This window comes from Hypanus sabinus, chromosome 24, assembly GCF_030144855.1.
Source record: "Hypanus sabinus isolate sHypSab1 chromosome 24, sHypSab1.hap1, whole genome shotgun sequence".
NCBI classification, from domain to species: domain Eukaryota; kingdom Metazoa; phylum Chordata; class Chondrichthyes; order Myliobatiformes; family Dasyatidae; genus Hypanus; species Hypanus sabinus.
The window spans coordinates 12,669,940-12,688,429 of record NC_082729.1 but is presented as its reverse complement, the minus strand read 5'-3'; the positions used below and the strand labels follow the sequence as shown (position 1 = coordinate 12,688,429).

General features: G+C 43.2%; 1 protein-coding gene across 2 annotated transcripts in view; it reads right to left on the bottom strand.

The window, feature by feature from the left end:
- si:ch211-195b13.1 (STKc_SGK domain-containing protein) overlaps window positions 1–18,490 on the bottom strand; it is an 85,582-nt gene that overhangs the window by 38,213 nt on the left and 28,879 nt on the right. The window contains exon 3 of one of the 2 annotated variants that reach the window (XM_059949286.1): window positions 18,166–18,249. The exons of the other annotated variant lie outside the window; for it this stretch is intronic. Coding sequence (XP_059805269.1) covers window positions 18,166–18,249 — 84 coding nt within the window. The remainder of the gene's footprint in view (window positions 1–18,165; window positions 18,250–18,490) is intronic. 2 annotated transcript variants of the gene reach the window in all.

Here is an 18,490-nt window from a genome sequence, read left to right as displayed (position 1 = left end):
AGGTGTCCCCTCCTTTACAAAGGTAGAGCATTCCTATGAAACCTTTCTTAAGCCGAAATGGCATAAAGCCAAGAACCATTAATTTATATGGGAAAATTTTTCTTAAAAGCAAAAATCCTCTTTGTAATGCGAAAACAGTTTATTAATGTAGGTCTTTTGTAAAAGCGGAGTAGCATAAAGCGAATGTTCATAAAGCGGGGGACACCTTTTTCTATTTGTATGTCTATTTATTTATGTTTGTTTGTTTATTTAGGGCTTCTCCAGCTCAACCCATGCCTCCCAATTAGGCCCATGCACTGAATTAACCTATTAACCCGTACGCCTGAATGAACATTGAACCCATAAACAGTACCTCACTACTTTTTAATTTCTATTTTTACACTACTTACTTAATTTAACTATTTAATAAAAATATACTTACGATAATTTGCATTTTTCTCTATTACTAGGTATTCCATTATACTGCTGCCACAAAGACAGCAAATTTCACGACATATGCCGGTGATACTCAACCTGATTCCGATTCTGGTCTTTGGTACGTGGGAGGAAATCGGAGCATCTGGAGGAAACCCAAGCAGGGAAGGGCACAAACTCCTTTCCGTCAGCGGTGGGAATTGAACCCGAGGTCGCTGGCGCTGTAATGGCATTCGGCTACCGTGCAACCCCCCCCCCCCCCATCAGTGAGCGTCCTTCCTTCATAAGGTCAGAAGTGGGGGATGTCTACTGAGGGGTCGTAGTGCACTCAGCGTCGGTGCCGGAGTGGGCGGCAATGCTCACGGGCTGCCCTCACCACGTCCTTAGGTCGTGTTGGTCGTTAGCGCAAGTGGAGCACCTCACTGGATGTTTCAATGTACGTGTGGTAAATCTGAATCTGTAACTGCACAGACGATTAAGCAGCCCTTCCCCGCATGCGGTAAGACCGGGATAACATTTCAGACCTGAGTCGATTAGTGTCAACTGACACGGGAACGCAGTACTGTAGCAGTTAGCATAATGCTATTACAAAGCCATCGACCACTTTCAACCCTGCCACTGACTGTTGGGAGTCTGTACGCTTTCCCTGTGACTGCGTTTCCTCCCATGTTCCAAAGGCGTAAGGACCAGGGTTAGTAAGTTACGGGCTTGCTATGCTGGCTCTGGAAGCTTAGCGAAACGCAGACTGTGTTGGTTGTGGATGCAAATGATGCATTTCACGGTACGTTTTGATGCCTCAATCAAAGTTTGACAAATGAAGCTAATCTTTCTTTAACACAAGAGGTCCTGCAGATGCTTGAAATCAAGAACGATGCACACAAGATACTGGAGGAGCTCAGGAGGTCGGGACGCTTCTACGGAAAAGTGTAAACAGCCAACGTTTCAGATCGAGACCCTTCAACAGGACTGGAAGGGAAGGGGCAAAAAGTCAGAATTAGAAGCGGGGGCAGTTGGAGGGGAGGAAGAAGTACAAGGTGACAGGTGATAGGTGGAACTGGGAGAGGGGGAGGGGTAAAGAGCTGGGAAGTTGAATGGTGAAAGAGATAAAGGGCTGGAGAAAGGGGGGATCTAATAGGAGACAATAGAAGACCATGAAAGAAAGGGAAGGGGGAGGAGCACCAGTGGGAGGTGTTGGGCGGGTAAGGAGATGAGGTTAGAAGGAAACAAGAATCTTCATTCTTATCTTTAAAAGTGGCATTTGTTCCACAACAATTATCTTTAGAGCACAAGTCAGAAACTCATTTGGAAAGAGCTGCAAAATACTGTGGCTAGAGCAGGTCAAAGACGTATGTGTGGTGAATGAATCGCCTCCCCGGCACACCATCATTTACAAGACATGTCAGGAATGTGATCCACTTCCCTTGTGTTAACAGAACAATTCTCAAGAAATTGAACACCCCCACCACCCCCACCACCCCAGGACAAAGCAGCCAGTTTGATGTATGTCTCATCAACTACTGCTAAGTAGTCACTTGAACAAGACACACACTCACACAAAATGCTGGAGGAACTCAGCAGGTCAGGTAACATCAGTGGAGGGAAGTGAACAGTCAGCTTTTTTTTGGGGCCGAGATTCTTCATCAGGACTGGGCAGGAAGCCAGAATAAGGAGTTTGGGGAAGGAGGTGGAGCGCAAACAGGGAGGGGATAAGTGAGACCAGGTGCAGGGGGAGAGTGGGTTGGGTGGACAGAAAAGGGAGGGAATGATGAAGTAAGAAGCAGGGAGGTGATAGGTGGAAGAGGTTGAGGGCTGAAGAAAAAGGGATTTAATAGGAGGGTTGGGGTCCTCTGTCTTTTCCAATCAGATTGCTTCTTCATCAGCCCTTTACCTCTCCCAGCTTCTTACTTCATACCCCACCTTCACCACCCATCCACTCACCTTCCCCCTCACCTGGTCTCACCAATAATCTGCCATCTTGTATTCCTTCCACTCCCCCACCTTCCTATACTGGCTCCTGCCCCTTTTCCTTTCCAGTCCTGATGAAGGCTCTGGGGCCGAAACATCACCTGTTCACTTCCCTCCATAGATGCTGCCTGGCCTGCTGTGATCTGCCGGCGTTTTGTGTGCCTCGTTCATGCAATCCATCCCAACGGCTCTCTCCCCTCCACACAGTTTACATCCAGCACAGTTTTACCTCGTGAGGAAGGAGTGATGTGGAGGAATTCATTTCCCTTTCTCAACCCCTACCCCCATCTGCTGAATGATGTTACGTTTCACAAAAGCCACTTCACTCACGGCCTTTCCAGTGAAAGACAGAGTTTAAGGTGTTTACATGGGATGAAGTTTTGAATTTCACCTTCTTTCCGGTTTACTGCACTGTAGGTCTTTTACTACACCCACCATCCTGCTGCTTCTCAATAGTCTTGTGACTCAGCCTGGTGCCACTAGCTGTTAGTGATGTAATCAGGGAGCATACGATGATTGTTTGTCTTTTTAAATAGATTATGGGCATTAATCAATAAAGGAGTTGGTTTCGCAAATATGAGTAACACCTGCTTCGAAGGGGTTAGGCTTGATTACAGCTACTTGTGAAAGGGATGTAATCTGATTCATGGGTTTACAATGGCAATATCGTTCTTGCAAAATGGTTGATGTCAGATGTCCATTGTTGATAAAGGATGAGATTCATAAACCCAGATGTGCACTTGAACAATGTACATTACATTGCATCATGCCTACAGGGTGCATCTGAACCCCTTTAGTCTTCAAGGGAGAAGTGAAGATTATCACATACTAAGTGTTGGAGGAACTCAGCAGGTCAGTGGGGAGGAATAAAGAGTCGATCATTGGGGCTGAGACCTTTCATCAGGACTCAGTGAAGATTAGAACATAGAACATAGATATCTAGAGCACATTACAGACCCTTCAGCCCATAACGTTGTGTCAACCATGTAACCTACTCCAGAAACTGCCTAGAATTTCCCTACCACATAGCCCACTATTTTTCTAAGCTCCAGGACTTATCCAAGTTTTTTAAAGGAGCCTATTGCATCCGCCTCCACCACCATTGCTGGCAGTGCATGCCACGCACCCACCACTCTCTACGTGAAAAACTTACCCCTGACATCCCCAAGATTATAAAGATTCAATTTAATGTCAGAGAACGTATACACTATACAACCTGAAATCCTTACTCTTCCCAGACATCCACAAAACAGAGAGGAAAAAAACAAAGAATAAATGACAGAAAATGTTTGAACACAAAGCCCACCTCCCCCTCCCCAATTGTGCCAGAGAAGCACTGCACCACCACCCCACCCCTCCCACCCACCCACCGGTCACCATGTAAGCAATAGTAAATCCCCAAAGAGATCTTGATCTAGAGTCCATAACCCAACACTTCGGTATCTCAGACGGCCTCTCCCTCACTAGTGAGGGGGAGAGAGAGAGAGAGAGAGAGAGAGAGAGAGATTGCTCCTGTAACAACAAGAGCAGGAGACTAGAAGCTCACTGTTTCAATGTTACAATCTGCTGCGTTACTTCTCTGAGTGATGGAATAATATTAGTTTTCATCCCTCTGTTGCGACATGAATGTCACCACCCTAATGCCAGAAGGTTGAGACTCCCCTCAGTGAGCATAAGTGAACTACCTAATTCATTACTCGTTGCTGGCACTGGAGATTATTCCCGTTCTACCTCTTCCTGTACGATGGTGAGACCCATCGTGAATCGGGGGACCATTTCCTCAAGCACCTCCACTCCACCTGCCAAAAGCATAACTTCCCAGTGGCCAAATTCCGATTCCCATCCCCATTCTGACATGTCGGTCCATGGCCTCCTCATGCCATGATGAGGCCACCCTCAGGGTGGAGGAGCAACACCTTATATTCTGTCTGGGTAGCCTCCAACCTGATGGCATGAACATTGATTTCTCCTTCTGGTAAAAAAAAGTTCCCTCCACCCCCTCCCCTCTTTTCTGTTCCACACTCTGGCCCCTAACCTCTTCTCCTCTTCTTTCCCTTTCTCCTATGGTCCACTTTCCTCTCCTATTAGATTCCTTCTTCTCCAGCCCTTTACCTTTCCACCCATCTGGCTTCACCTATCACCATCTAGCTTGTCCTCCTTCCACTTCCCCTGCCTTTTTGTTCTGGCATCTTTCCCCTTCCTTTCCAGTCCTGAGGAAGGGTCTCAGCCCAAAACTCCAACGATTTATTCGTCACCACAGATGTCGCCTGACCTGCTGAATTCATCCAGCATTTTGTCTGTGTTGCCTCAGAGGATTTAATCCAATGTTTATTTATTTCAAGATACAGTGCAGAACGGGCCCGTCCGACCCAACGAACAACCCACCTATTTCAACACTAATCACAAGAAAATTTACAATGACCAATTAACCTACCAACCGGTACTTCTTTAGACTGTGGGAGGAAACTGAAGCACCCAGAGGAAACGCACGTGGTCACGGGGAGAACATACAAACTCTTTATAGATAGTAACGGAATTAAATTGCAAGCTCCAGAACACATTACTGTAACAATGCAAAAAATAACATTCTTTTTGCTGTTGTGATAACTGTCTTGATCAGTGATTCCCAACAGGGCAGTTGCTTATCCTAAGGGGGTGTTATGGGAAATAGAAGTAATTGGGGGGTGTTCTATTTCTTGGGGGTGGAGTGTGGTAAGTGGCACCCTCACTTGAGGCACCTGACCAACCATATCAACTCGCTACTGTCATCAGCATCCTATAGGCATTCCCAATTTGTGTCAATTCTTTATTTTAATTTAGCCTCGTTAATGATGGAGATCTCTGAGTCTGAAGGCAGTGAAGCCTTGAATTCTAATCCTGTTAAGAATCAGAAACTACAGAAGGTGCATCAGCACAACGTTACGTAACCGGAGTCTGGTTTTATTCCATTCCTGTTGGATCAGCGATACCCCATGTGTCTTTTTTGTAATACTGTACTCTCAAATGAGGCGATGAAGCTATCAAGATTGCAGGAATGCTTCCGTAACATCATTTGAAAAGTGTTGCACACTCAAGTCATTTGGCAAGGAAGCTAAAGATGACCTTGATCATGGTCTCATTGCTTCTTATAACATTTCCAAAATGATAGAAAAGTGTGGAAAATCTCATACATTTAGTGAAAGATTAATAATGCCTGCTGCATTAGAAGTGCTCACCACTGTTCTCAAAATGGACACCAGTATTTTAAAAATCAATTCTTCTCAGTAACATCTGAGACAACGAGGCATTGCTAATGGCATATGTACGGTTTATAAACAATGGAAAAGTTTATGAAAGAGATTTTCTTTTGTAAAAAATTAAAAACAAATATCTACAGAGAATCAATCTACAATGAGCTCGACATGTATATTGAAGATAAAAGTATTCCGATTAGGAACGTGATTTCTCCAGATATGGTGCTCCATATATGACTGTTCACTACACTGGTTCAGTGGCACACATGAGAAAAATTCAAAGTCTGTTTGCAATCCATTGTGTAATTCATTGTCAACATCTCGCAGCTAAAAACCTCAACCAGTGACTTTTTAAAAGCATGATTCTTGTAATATTTGCTATCAACAAAGTTAAAGCTCACCCATTAAATAGCAGGAAACGATGATAACGATGAAGTTTAATTGCTTGATCCTTCACACTGAAGTGTATTGGCTGTCAAAAGGCTGCTGCTTAAAAAATTTCTTTGATCTTTTTGACAATGTAGTTGAATTTTTGCTCAAAGTCAATAAGAGCTTGGGAAACAAGATTGAACTTCTACATGGAGATGAGGCATACTTAGCTGATCTGTATGACAAATATGAAACTTCAGGGTGAGAATTTCAATTTAATCCAGGCATAAAGAGCAGTGTCCAATTTTATGCAAAATTGGAAATATATAAGCAAAACATCGGGAGAAGAATATTCTCACAGTTTCCCTGCATGGAAAGTATGGCACTCGCTCTCACAGATGGTGATTTGCAAGAGTACTGCTTACACCTGCAGTCACTGAAGAAGGACTTTCAGAATCGATTCATGGAATTTAACGAACGGGAAATTCCAGACTGGGTAATTAGCCCATTTCTCGGCAAGGTGGAAGAACAGGAAGAGAGCTGATAAGAAGGAATTATCAAAATTCAAAATGATGAAGAAGCAAAAATGCTTCTCAGAAAGTCTGGCTTTTATGGTATGTAGCTACACTGTCATACGAAGTTTCTTGGTCTTTGGAGAAGAGCCAAACTGCTCTTCATTGCATTTCTATCCTCTGACCTTGTTGAAAGAGGCTTCAGTACAGTGAACCACACACTCACAAAAACAGAAACAGCTCCTCAAACATTGGGGACTTGAGGCTTTTGCTGTTACAACTTGAACAAGATATTTCAACTCTTGCTAAAAACCATCAAGCTCAACTATCTCATTGACATCACAGTTGCTGTACAGTGCACGGGTACTGTGTAAGCTAGGTTTAAAGACAAATAAAAATTTAAAGCAGAATAATTTTTCTCATGTTAGCATATGGTAGACATATTTTTACAGTAGAGGGTCACTAGAAAGTATATGGTGTCTAAGAGGAGCATATTGTGTCTATATTGGGCTAAAAAAGTTGGGAAACACTGGTCTTGATGCAAGGAAATGATTGGTGAGAAAAAAATTCACCAAATCCCATTCAATAACCTATTTGTGCATCTTTGTTCTTGCATTTAGGTATATTTAAAACTGAGTTTAATAGGTTCTTGATTAGTAAACATGTCAAAGCATGAGAAGGAGGAGAATGTGATTGAGAGGAATAATAAATCAGCCTTGCATAGTGGAGCAGATCTGATGGACTGAATGGTCTAATTTTGCTCCTGTGTCTTATAGTCTCATTTATAAATAAGTATTTATCCTCTCTTTAATCCATTCCTCCCTTTAGTTCCCCTTGTGTTACTACCATCCAGGATGTCACCTACCAACAGGAAAAATGGGATGGTAGAATCAGATACAATTACTTACATTTAAGAGGCACTCAGATATAAATAGGCAAATCATGGAAGAATACAGCCCTAATGCAGGCAAATTGGATTAGTTTAAATGGCAAAGAGGCTTGCATGGGTGTGGTGATCTGAAAAGCCCATTTCTAGGCTAAGCAATAATGTGACTCCATGGTTACCTAACAACAAGACAGAGGGTAATTAACAAACACCTCTGAGATTAAGGTAAAGTTGTTTGAAAAATAAGAGGCCAGAGGTCGTGGCATCTAATAATAAAATCTAATAATAGGCCATGTAGGCACCAGATTAGCACTGCTGAAATGTCACAGGTCCTTATCCACTAACCAATCAGCTTCCTGTCTTTGAAAAAACAAGAGCTTTGCAATAAAACCTGAAGTAAAGATCTAAAAAAAAGAAATAACCCAAGTCATCTTACGAAGGAGTTGAGACAAAGAAAAGATGGTCAATCATAAACACGAGAAGGTCTGTAGGTGTCGGAAATCCAGAGTGACACGCAAAATGCAGGAGGAACTCAGCAGGCCAGGCAGCATCGATGGAAATGAATAAACAGTCGACATTTCAGCTGAGACCCTTCTTCAGGACTGAAGGTGAATTATATGGCTGTGGATTGAAAGTCAAAAATCTGCGGATGCTGGAAATCTAAAATTGCTGGAAAATCTGTCATGGGAGGAATACTTTTCAGTCTAAGATCCTTCACCAGAAATGGAAATAGGAGAAAACAGCTAAGTTGCAAAATGGGTGGGGGGGAGATAGGTAGGGCAAAGGGAATGCCTCTGATAAGATTGCCAACGTGTTTACAAGATATTTAGTTAATAGATTAGTGGAGGCATTGGGTGCGTGTCTGTGTGTGAGAGAGAGAGACAATGAGAAAAATAGATACCAAAATCACTAGAAAATCGGCAAATACTGGAAATCCAAAGCAACGCACACAAAATGCTGGAGGAACTCAAATGGGTCTGATGAAGGGTCTCGGCCTGAAACGGTGACTGTTTACTGCTAGAGAGGATAGATAGATAGAGAGGGAGAGGGGGGGAGAGAGAGAGATGTGAAAAGGGGGTGGCTGTGGCTGCTGGGAATGGGACAAGAACATTGGAGGAGAAACGTTCAAAGTCAATGAGAGAGAATGTCGGTGGAATCTTGTAGAAATTGTGGGTAAGGACCAGAGGCAGAGGAGGTAAGAGTGAAGATTTGAGATAAAGTGCCAACTATTGCAAAGGGGAAGCAATGGTTAAAGAAAAAACAAGATATAAGAGTGGGAACTTGGGTGGAAAGTCTGGTCTGTAACAAATAGCTGTAATGAAGACGGAAAACCGGAGTCAATGTAGTGGAGATTGTAGTAGCTACTCGAACAAACCAACACCACTGTCAGAGACCAAGCATGGGGAGTTATCCTGTATGACGGGCCTCAAATCCAACAATAGTAAGATTCAAGTCGGAGAAATGAATTCAATCCTTTATTAAACAACTAGCAAAACAAACAATCTTGAAGTGCCAAACCTTATGAAACTAAAAGTAGTAATATTAAGCATAACTAAGTGAAATTAATCAAAGTTAAGTGATTTAAATATAATTAAGTGGTCAACTAAAAGATATCACACCCGGCTGTCTCTAGCTCTAACAGATCTAACCAAACTCTAACTGAACTAACCGATCTAAAGACAAAGCATGAATCTACATGAAACACTGTCGTAGGAAAACAGCATCCATCATCAGATATCCCCACCACTCAGACCATGCTCTTTTTTCACAGCTGTCGTCAGGTAGAAGGTACAAGAGCCTCAGGACTTGCACCACCAGGTTCAAGAGCAGTTACTAAGCCATCAACCAGCAGGCTCTTGAACAAAAAGAGATAACTACACTCACTTAATAACTTTTTTATCTTGTTATTTCATGCTCGTATTTATTGCTATTGGTTTATATCTGCATTTACACAGTTTGCTGTCCATTGATCCTGTTTACAGTTACTGTTCAATAGATTTGCTAAGTATACCCACAGGGAAAAGAGCCTCAGGGTCGTATGTGGTGACATTTATGTACTCTGATAATAAATTTTACTTTGAACTTTGAATATGTAACTAAACTCGTCGCTTTTAGCACGGTCCCATCCATGTGACCAACTACCGTAATAAACATAATAATCACGCCATACAGAATAAAATGCAGATAGAAAGCAGATTCATGGCTCCTACAGAGATGTTCCAGGAATGGGGATGAGTCATGAAACTTATGAGCTTGTAATTGAGTAAAAAAACTTGACATCTTCTGAACACTGCACTTTGGGAATAACAATATGATCTCTGGGACAAACTGATCTCAAAGAGAAATTTTGGACACATTTCTCATTCAGTGTTGGAACATGTCTGTTTTTGCGCTTCTGGCTTCTGTGTTACATCCTCTGAGCTCCATAGGTTCCTAAAGTATAATACTGTAAACACAATTTTCTTAGAACTTACTATATTTCTTCATCACTGGGACGAGTCAGAAGTAACTGGGCAGTGCTCGGTTCCTACACTGAAAGGAAATCTGAGAGAATGTCTTTGGAATGGTTCCACTTTCATCCTCCTGCTCATGTAGTCTAAGCACACGGTCTGGTGCTGCAGGGGCAGCATGGTAGCCATAGCGGTTAGTGTAATGCTTCACTGCACCAGCGATCGCGGTTCAGTTCCCGCCTCTGTCTGTAAGGAGTTTGTATGTTCTCCCTGTGACCACTTGAGTTTCCCTGCGTGCTCCAGTTTCAGCCCACATTCCAAAGATTTACGGGTTAGAGTTAATAAGTTGTGGTCATGCTATGTTGGTGCCAGGAACAAGACGAATCTTGCAGGCTGCCCCCAAGCTTATTGCATTTGTTAGGGAAGATTTTCTGTAATGATCCTTGGGACAGCGAAGCTGATTGAGTCTGTTCAAAAGGGGGCTCCACTGCTTATTCAGTCGGTCATGGAGAGGATGTGCCTGATTGTCCATAATGGATAACAGTTTGTTTAGTAACCTCCTCTCCACCACTAACTCAAAAGAGTCTGGGTTGTAGCCAAGCATGAATCCAGCCTTTTTCATGAGTTTATTTAGTCCTTTTGGGTCCCCCAGCATAAAGCAGCAAAGAAGACTGCACTCACTACAAAGACTGGTAAAAGATCTCCATCATCCTTCTGCACACATTGAAGGATTTCAACTGTCTGCTCATCCCTTCTTGTAAACAGCCTTGGTGTTGGTTTTCCAGTCATCTGTTGTCGAGGTGAACACCCAAATATTTGTACTCCTCCACCACCACAACTTCTTCTCCCAGAATGTATACAGGACTCGTCACCGTCTCTTATTCCTAAAATTAATCACCATGACTACCATCACAAAGGAGTAGAGAAGCCTGAAGATGCACACTCAATACTTTAGGAACAATTTCTTCCACTCCACCATCAAATTTCCAAATAGTCCATGAACCCATGAATACTACCTCACTGTACCTCTTTTCACTGTTTATTGATTATATTTTATTATAGTCATGTATTGCCACAAAAACATTTTTTGACATACGTCTGTGATTATGAAGCTAATTCTGATTTTGGTTCTGAGAAAGGAAGGGGACAAACGAGAGGTGGTGTGAGAGGGTGAGAAGAAAGTGCACAAAGAGGTGATGCCAATGGGGAAGGGGGTCAAGGAGGGACTTTGAAAAGTGTAGTGTGAAGACAAGGTGATGGTGTGAAAGGAGAAGAAAGAAAAGGGTAACACACACAAAATGCTGGAGGAACTCAGCAGACCAGACAAGAGTGTGTGTGTTGCTCGAATGTCCAGCATCTGCAGAATTTTGACTGTATTCTTTTCCTAGATGCTGCCTGGCCTGCTGAGTTCCTCCAGCATTTTGTGTGTGTTGCTCTGATTTCCAGCATCTGCAGATTTTCTCTTGTTTGGGAAAGATAAGGGTGGTGGTGGAAGGAAGGATGAGAATTTGGGAAGAGAGGGGAGGCAATCATCTAGAATTCTGATATGTAGTCTAAACAAAGTATCCATGCAGTAGAATCCTTGAAAAATCTGAATTTACCAAATCAATATGGAGTTGGTGAGACGTAAGGAATCTCAATAATCAGACAAGTCAGGATCTCTTTGAAACTTATCGAATGTTGAAAGGCCTGGATAAAGTGGACAAGTGGAGGATATTTCCATTAGTAGGAGAGTCTAGGATCTGAGGGCACAAACAGAATAAAAGGATTGAGGCAAGGAGTAATTTCTTCAGCAACAGGATGGTGAGTATGTGGATTTAGTTGCCTCAGAGGATGATGGAGGCCAAGTCATTGGGTATACTTAAGGCAGTGATTGATAAATTCTTGATTGGTAAGGGGGGTTGTTTAAGGTTTATGGAATGAAGATGGGCAAATGGGGTTAAAATAATCAGCTGTGATTGAATGATGGAGCAGTCTTGATGACCTGCTTCTGCTCCTATATCTTAAGGTCTAAGGCCTTACGATCTAAGTTAGGATATATTTGCAACAGAGCAGATGCAATTAAGACTCAGCAGATTGATTCCCAGGGGTGAGAGAGGTAGAGGTGTGTGGGGGGGGGGGGGGAAGGGGCAGCACAGGTTCTACAAGTGATACTGGACAGACTCAATGTGAATTCAGAAGAAGGAGAGACAGTTTCAGTGAAATAACGTTCTTATGGAACTTGACAGGCCAGATGCAGGGATGTCAAGAACCAGGAAGTGCAGTCTCAGATGACAGGAAAGTTCTTCACCTAGAAGGTGGTGAATCTTTAGAATTTTCTACCCAAGAGGACTGTGGGAGATCAACTACTGGGTACGTTCAAGACTGGGATAGATATGTTTTTGAATGCTAATGGAATCGAGGGACATGGGGGATAATACAAGGAAAGAAATGGCAAGGTGAAAGATTAGTAACGATCTCCTGAATGGTGGAGCAGTAACAATCCCGCCCAATGTTTCATATCTTCTTCTAAAACATCGGCAAGGTGAGATTTTGGCCTGATACAATCCTGACTGTAACCATCCTTGTTTCGTGTCACATGTTCCAAGTTCAAAGTTCAAAGCATGTAACATATACATACTTAATCAATGCTACACTTCTACTTTGTGGGTGACGGGGTGGAGGTACATCCCTACCAAAGAAGGATCTGTGCTGTATGACTCAATAAGAGTTGCTAACTTAATATTCGGTATCAGGAAGATTATTGTGAACTGTTGCTTTAAACTCTGGTTGCCTTGTTGACCAAATGGTGCTCAGGTTGGTTTTCCGATATGACCCTCAGCTGGTTATGCAATCCTTCCATTATCCAGATGACCTATGCTGTAACTTGGTATGAGTAATCTCCCTCCTCTGCTGATTTGCCACTACCTTGAACTGAGCCCTCATCACCAATCATACCCAGACCCTGAGCATTAACCTTAAAATTTTCAACTATGTGTTCATCTAACTTCATAATCTGACAATATTTCTATAAAATCTCCTTAAGTCCTCAAGCTCTGAAATCTCTGCATTCCTTCAAATCATTCTTCCCTTTTTCTGCTCCATCACCAGTAACTGTCTCTCCACCCACCCTCTAAGCTTTGCGGTTCCTTCCCAAAACTCCTCTACCTCTCTCCCTTCTTTGCAAGCTTGCCTTTAGGCAGAGGTTCCCAACCTGGGGTCCACGGACTCCTTGCTAATGAAATAGGCCCATGGTATAAAAAAACGGTTGGGAACCCCTGCTTTAAGTAATAGAGGCAGTGCCTCATCATAGGAATCAATTAACTTGCAGCCAACCTAGACATGATGCAAGGAAAACCCAAAAGGTGAAGAAATTTTAGAACCTCAAAGACAAGGTCATCTGCTCCTCCCTGAACTAACCAAACTATGCATGTGCTGCAATTCTAAATGTTATTTTGTGGGAGTAATTAATCTATTTTGGGTGGCGGGGTGGAGATATGTCTCTACCAAAGGAGGTGTAAGGCGCTCCTTTCCTTCACTAGCCCGCCCTTGGACAAGGTCACCCTTGGTCAAGGTGAAGCACCTGGTTAACCACAACCCTCCTCCACCGGAGCAGGGTCATGTGAAGCCATGAAAGCAGGAGGTGGATAGTCACATGAGCAGCTGGTGCACATCACAAGTCCTGGTTATGCGACCACTGACACCAGGCAGACAATCTCTGAAAAGTATTGATAATGGCCGGGGTCACCCGTCTTGTAAAGACACTGCCCAGAAGGCGGCAATTGCAAACCACTTCTGTAGAAAATCTGCTCACATAATGAAGGAACAGTTAATCCATTGTCTACTCTCATTTACAAGATGGAAATAAATTGGGTAAATGTGGTAGATGTGGCATTATATACAGTGCAAGAGGAAATTGCACTCTTACATTATACATGTTTTTGTGGTTAGCACATATAGCAAATAACTAACTTCAGCCACCAATATTCAGATCTGAATGTGGAGTGCAGATTAAATTTTAAATGCAGCTCTGAACAATGAGTTCCTAAGAACCATGAACCACAGTTAATTAGAAGACCAGACAATGGTGATTTAAAATTCATTTGTATGTCTGTAGTGTGGGTGCGAAGAGGGAGGTATGAAGGTTGTGTGTAGTTGAAAGGAAGCATTGATGACGAATTGGAATTGTCCTTTGATCTTTAGCATCTAAAATGTTGTGTAGTGTTGGGTCGCGCAGGCCTCTTCTGAAATGGCCTCAATACGATTCCTGCTGCGTCTCATTTTTTTCAGTAAAGAAACTACTTCATTTCTACCAGCTACTTATCTCCGGTGACTTTGTTCATGTTACAACAACACAGACATGAAAATGCATTGATTTCACCACTGTTTGGCAAACAGTGAGTCACGAAAACAGAACTTAATCCCATTGTAAGAGAGCTGGGAACTGACTTTTGATCCTTTGCTTACAAGGAGATGATAAATAATGATTAGGGTGATCTGAAACTCGATATAAGTTGCAGGGATAGATTACCAGCAGAGTCCCTTCATTTCCCTGCATCACACTACAGCTAACTGTTACTGGCATGTCTCAAGAAGGTATTTACAGTACTGTGCAAAAGTCTTAGGCACATATATATAGCTAGGGTGCCAAAGACTTTTGCACAGTACTGTATTTGTCAAAGTGGAGTGGAGAGCGAGTCTGTATGTCTGGCAGGAGCAAAGGATGTTGGGAATGGTGAGGGTGGAGCGCAGCAGGAGGGGTGTGGGACAGGTGTCAGAGAAAGAGCGCCAGGGATGGGGGATGTTGGCACGGGTATAGACACACCCAGCCCTGAGACATCAGGCAGGGTCAATTGATTGCAAACAATTGGTTTATTGTTCATTACAGGATGTCTCTCTGGTGCTTCCCTCTCCCTCCCCTTTTCACAACCATGATTCCCCTCTCCCTGCCCCCCTTCCCACTCTCAGTCCACAATGGAGACCCATATCAGAATCAGGTTTATCATCACTCACGTATGCCGTGAGCAATGACCAGTGCGCTCTGCAGCTTTTTGCTCAGTTACAACGTGCACATAAAAACAGTATAAGTAAGCCAGCTCTAAAATCTGTGGACAGGTCATCGCAAACCCCACGTTGTCAACACTGTCTGTATCAGAAACCGGAAAAGGAAATGTGATTGTGTACGATTGTGAAATATACTTAACATGCCAATGAGGTAGAGGGTGACCACCTTTTGTGCACAGTTTAAATTCCCTTGTGCACTTGCAGCAAAAGAGCAGTGCACGCACGTTAGAGGGAACATTCGTTGTGAAATTTATTTTGTTTTCCAGCAGCAGTACAGTGCAGTACATAAAGTTATTATAGTACTGCGCAACTGTCTTAGACACTCTAGCTATATATATGTGCCTAAGACTTTTGCACAGTATTGTACATATTTTATTTATTTAAAGATACCGAGTGAAACAGGCCCTTCCAGCCCAATGAACTGCATCATCCCGCTGTTTTAAGCCCAGCCAATAATGAGACAATTTACAATGATCAATTAACCTACCAGCCGGTACGTCTTTAGACTGTGTTTGAGAATCGGAGCACCCGGAGGAAACACATGCGGTCACGGGGAGAACGTTCAGATTTCTTACAGATGGTGCCAGAGTTGAACCCCCAGCTCCGAGGGCCCGAGTTGTAGCAGTATCGCACTAACCACTGTGATACCGTGGTGTCCTAAAGGTAGTTGGATGGTGGCACCGTGCTGAGAGTGGTGTGGATGTCTCACAGCTCTGTTAACCTGAGCTCGATCCTGGCCTCCGGTGCTGCCGGTGTGGAATTTTGCAAACTCACTTTGACAGCATTGGATTTCTTTGGTTGGCTGGATATCTATCTATCTGCTTATTTATTTATTTATTGAGATACAGTGTGGAACAGGCCCCCCGGCTCTTCGAACTGCTCTAAACCACAACCCCCAACTTAATCCTAGCCTAATCATGGGAATAATTTACAATGACCAATTAACCTACCAACCAGTACGTCTTTGGACTGTGAGAGGAAACCAGAGCACCCAGAGGAAACCCACACGGTCACGGGGAGAATGTACAAACTTCTTACAGGCAGTGGCAGCAATTGAACCCTGGTCGCCTGTACTGTAAAGCGCTGTGCAAACCACTATGCTACAATGCCACCCTCCCCCCATATAACACACAATATCTTCAGAAAGTGAGAATTAAATCTACAAATGAATTATGCATAGATAACCAAAGTAAAGTGCATAAATTAAATATTGTAGGGTACAGTACAAAATTGGTGTAAGACTCGATGGGCTTTTATATTGCCTTTTATATAATGTAGTGAGGGAATATGAGTCAGTATAGGAAGCTGATATCAGGTGGTCATCAAAGTGCTGTTTAGTCTCTGAAGGTGTTCATCCTTACATTTGTGAGATGTTAATAGAGATAGACCCATTGATACAAAGCTATTTCCTAGTCTTTGAGTTTTGCAGAACATGCTGGCAAAGATATTCCTACACTCTTCAGATCCCTTCTATTCCTCATTTTGGACAGCAAGCATTCGGTGAGTCTTCAGCAAGGAATACCAAATGTTGCCGATTTGAGTCCCAGTCTGAAATAGCACCAACACTTTAACGTTTACAGGGTTATTGATAATTAGTTAGGCTTCCTGTTTTTCCCTTATGCCTCTTCTGTAAAATATACTGGAAGTTTGAGGCCTAATGCTTGTGGAGTTTAGTGATCGGTGGGTCCTGGAGACAATGCCGAGAAATGAGGCCCAAGGGTCGAATCAGACACCCAGAAGTTGAGGTCTGAGGGTCAAATCAGAGGTCCGGAAGTCGAGACCCATTCACCAGAGGCCAATTTACTTATTATTGATTTATTTATTGAGACACAGCGCAGAACAGACCCTTCCGGCCCTTCGAGCTGCACCGCCCAGCAATCCTCTGATTTAACCCTAGCCTAATCACTGGACAATTTACAGTGACCAATTAACAAACCAAACTGGGGATCCTTGAGGAAACCCACATGATCACGGAGAGAACGTGCCAACTCCTTACAGGCAGTGACAAGAATTGTCTGTGGGTCCGCCAGGGAAGTCAGAGGCCCGGTGCCTATGAATCCGGGTCTGAGTCCACTGGAGGCTGGAAGCTGAAGGTGGCCTGTCTTGGGATTGAAGGAATGTGTATGTGCTGGTGAAAGGAAGAAATGGTGCTTGTTTGTGCTCTGTGTCGTTCTGCAGAGCATTGTGGGTACGCTATGCTGGCACTGGAAAGTGTGCGATACATGTGGTTTTCCCTCGGCATACCATCTGAGATGCTGGTCGTTAACACAAAAGATGCACTTCACTGTGCTTTTCAAAGTACGTGTGACAGATAAATTTGAATCTTAAATCATGTCCGGGTTTTATGAAGAATAGGTTTGGGTCAGCCAAGACCACAGGAAATCGAAGGAGGATTGAAAGTACATTGCCTCAGAAGCCCACTTTGCTCTTCAATAAGATCTTGGCTGATCTACTTCCTCAGCTGCCTTCTTTTTGATTTACATATTTCTCGATTCCTGCAATGTCTAAAATTTTATTCTGCTCTTTCTTGAATGTCCAGTGACCGAACATCTGCAACTTCTGAGATAAAGAATTCTGAAGACTTACAATCTTACCAAAAAAAAAAGACGATTCTCAGCTCTGTCAGAAACAGCTATCCCCTTTTCGGGAGAATACTTCCCTTCTTGGCATCTACCCTGTTAGTCCCTTTCTGAATGAGATGTGATTGCGAGGGATCACATCTCAATCCTCCAAGCTCCATTCAGAATAAACCTGAGCACCACACACAAAATGCTGGAGGAACTCAGCAGGCCAGGCAGCATCTATGGAAAAGAGCACAGTTGACTGCCTCGGCCTGAAACGTCGACTGTTCACTCTTTTCCATTGATGCTGTCTGGCCTGCTGAGTTCCTCCAGCGTTTGGTGTGTGTTGCTTGGATTTCCAGCATCTGCAGACTTTCTCTTGTCTGTGCTCAGTATAAACCTGCCTGGTTAACTAGTTCTTTAAGAGCCCCAGGAATCAACTCAGTTAGTTTCTGAAATATGATCACAGTTGCTCCACTGTTTGTGGTAGGATTTGTGCAACTTTACCAAAAGAGGGGTCCTCTCCCTGTTAGTGACCATCTAAAGAGTGTGTGGATATGCAATCATGCACAGTTTGGCTCATAACATTGAAGGTGTGTGTGTGTACCAAAGGCCAATAATATTTAAATTTCCCATATTTAAACAACAGGCTACGCGGACTAGACCTAGATGAACATGAAATATTCACGGCAGTATGTAAATGAAGGTGGGGGCTGGTTCCTTCATACTCACCGCAGAGTGCAGTGCAAGGAAGTCTGAAAATTGCTTGACCACAGTCCACGATGTGGCTCCAGCTGACATGATAATCTTGTACGTCTGCAAAAAGAGCCCAATGTCATTCCATTGGAACAATCAACAAAATATCCTTTCATTGAAACGAAACAACGTTCTATTAACAAATAAGAGTAAATCTGCAGATGCTGGGAATCCAAACAACATAGGAAGGACCGATGAAGGGTCTCGGCCCAAAACGTCGACTGCTTACTCTGTTCCATAGTTGCTGACTGGCCTGCTGAATTTCTCCAGCATCTTGTGTATGTTGCTAACATTTTATAAA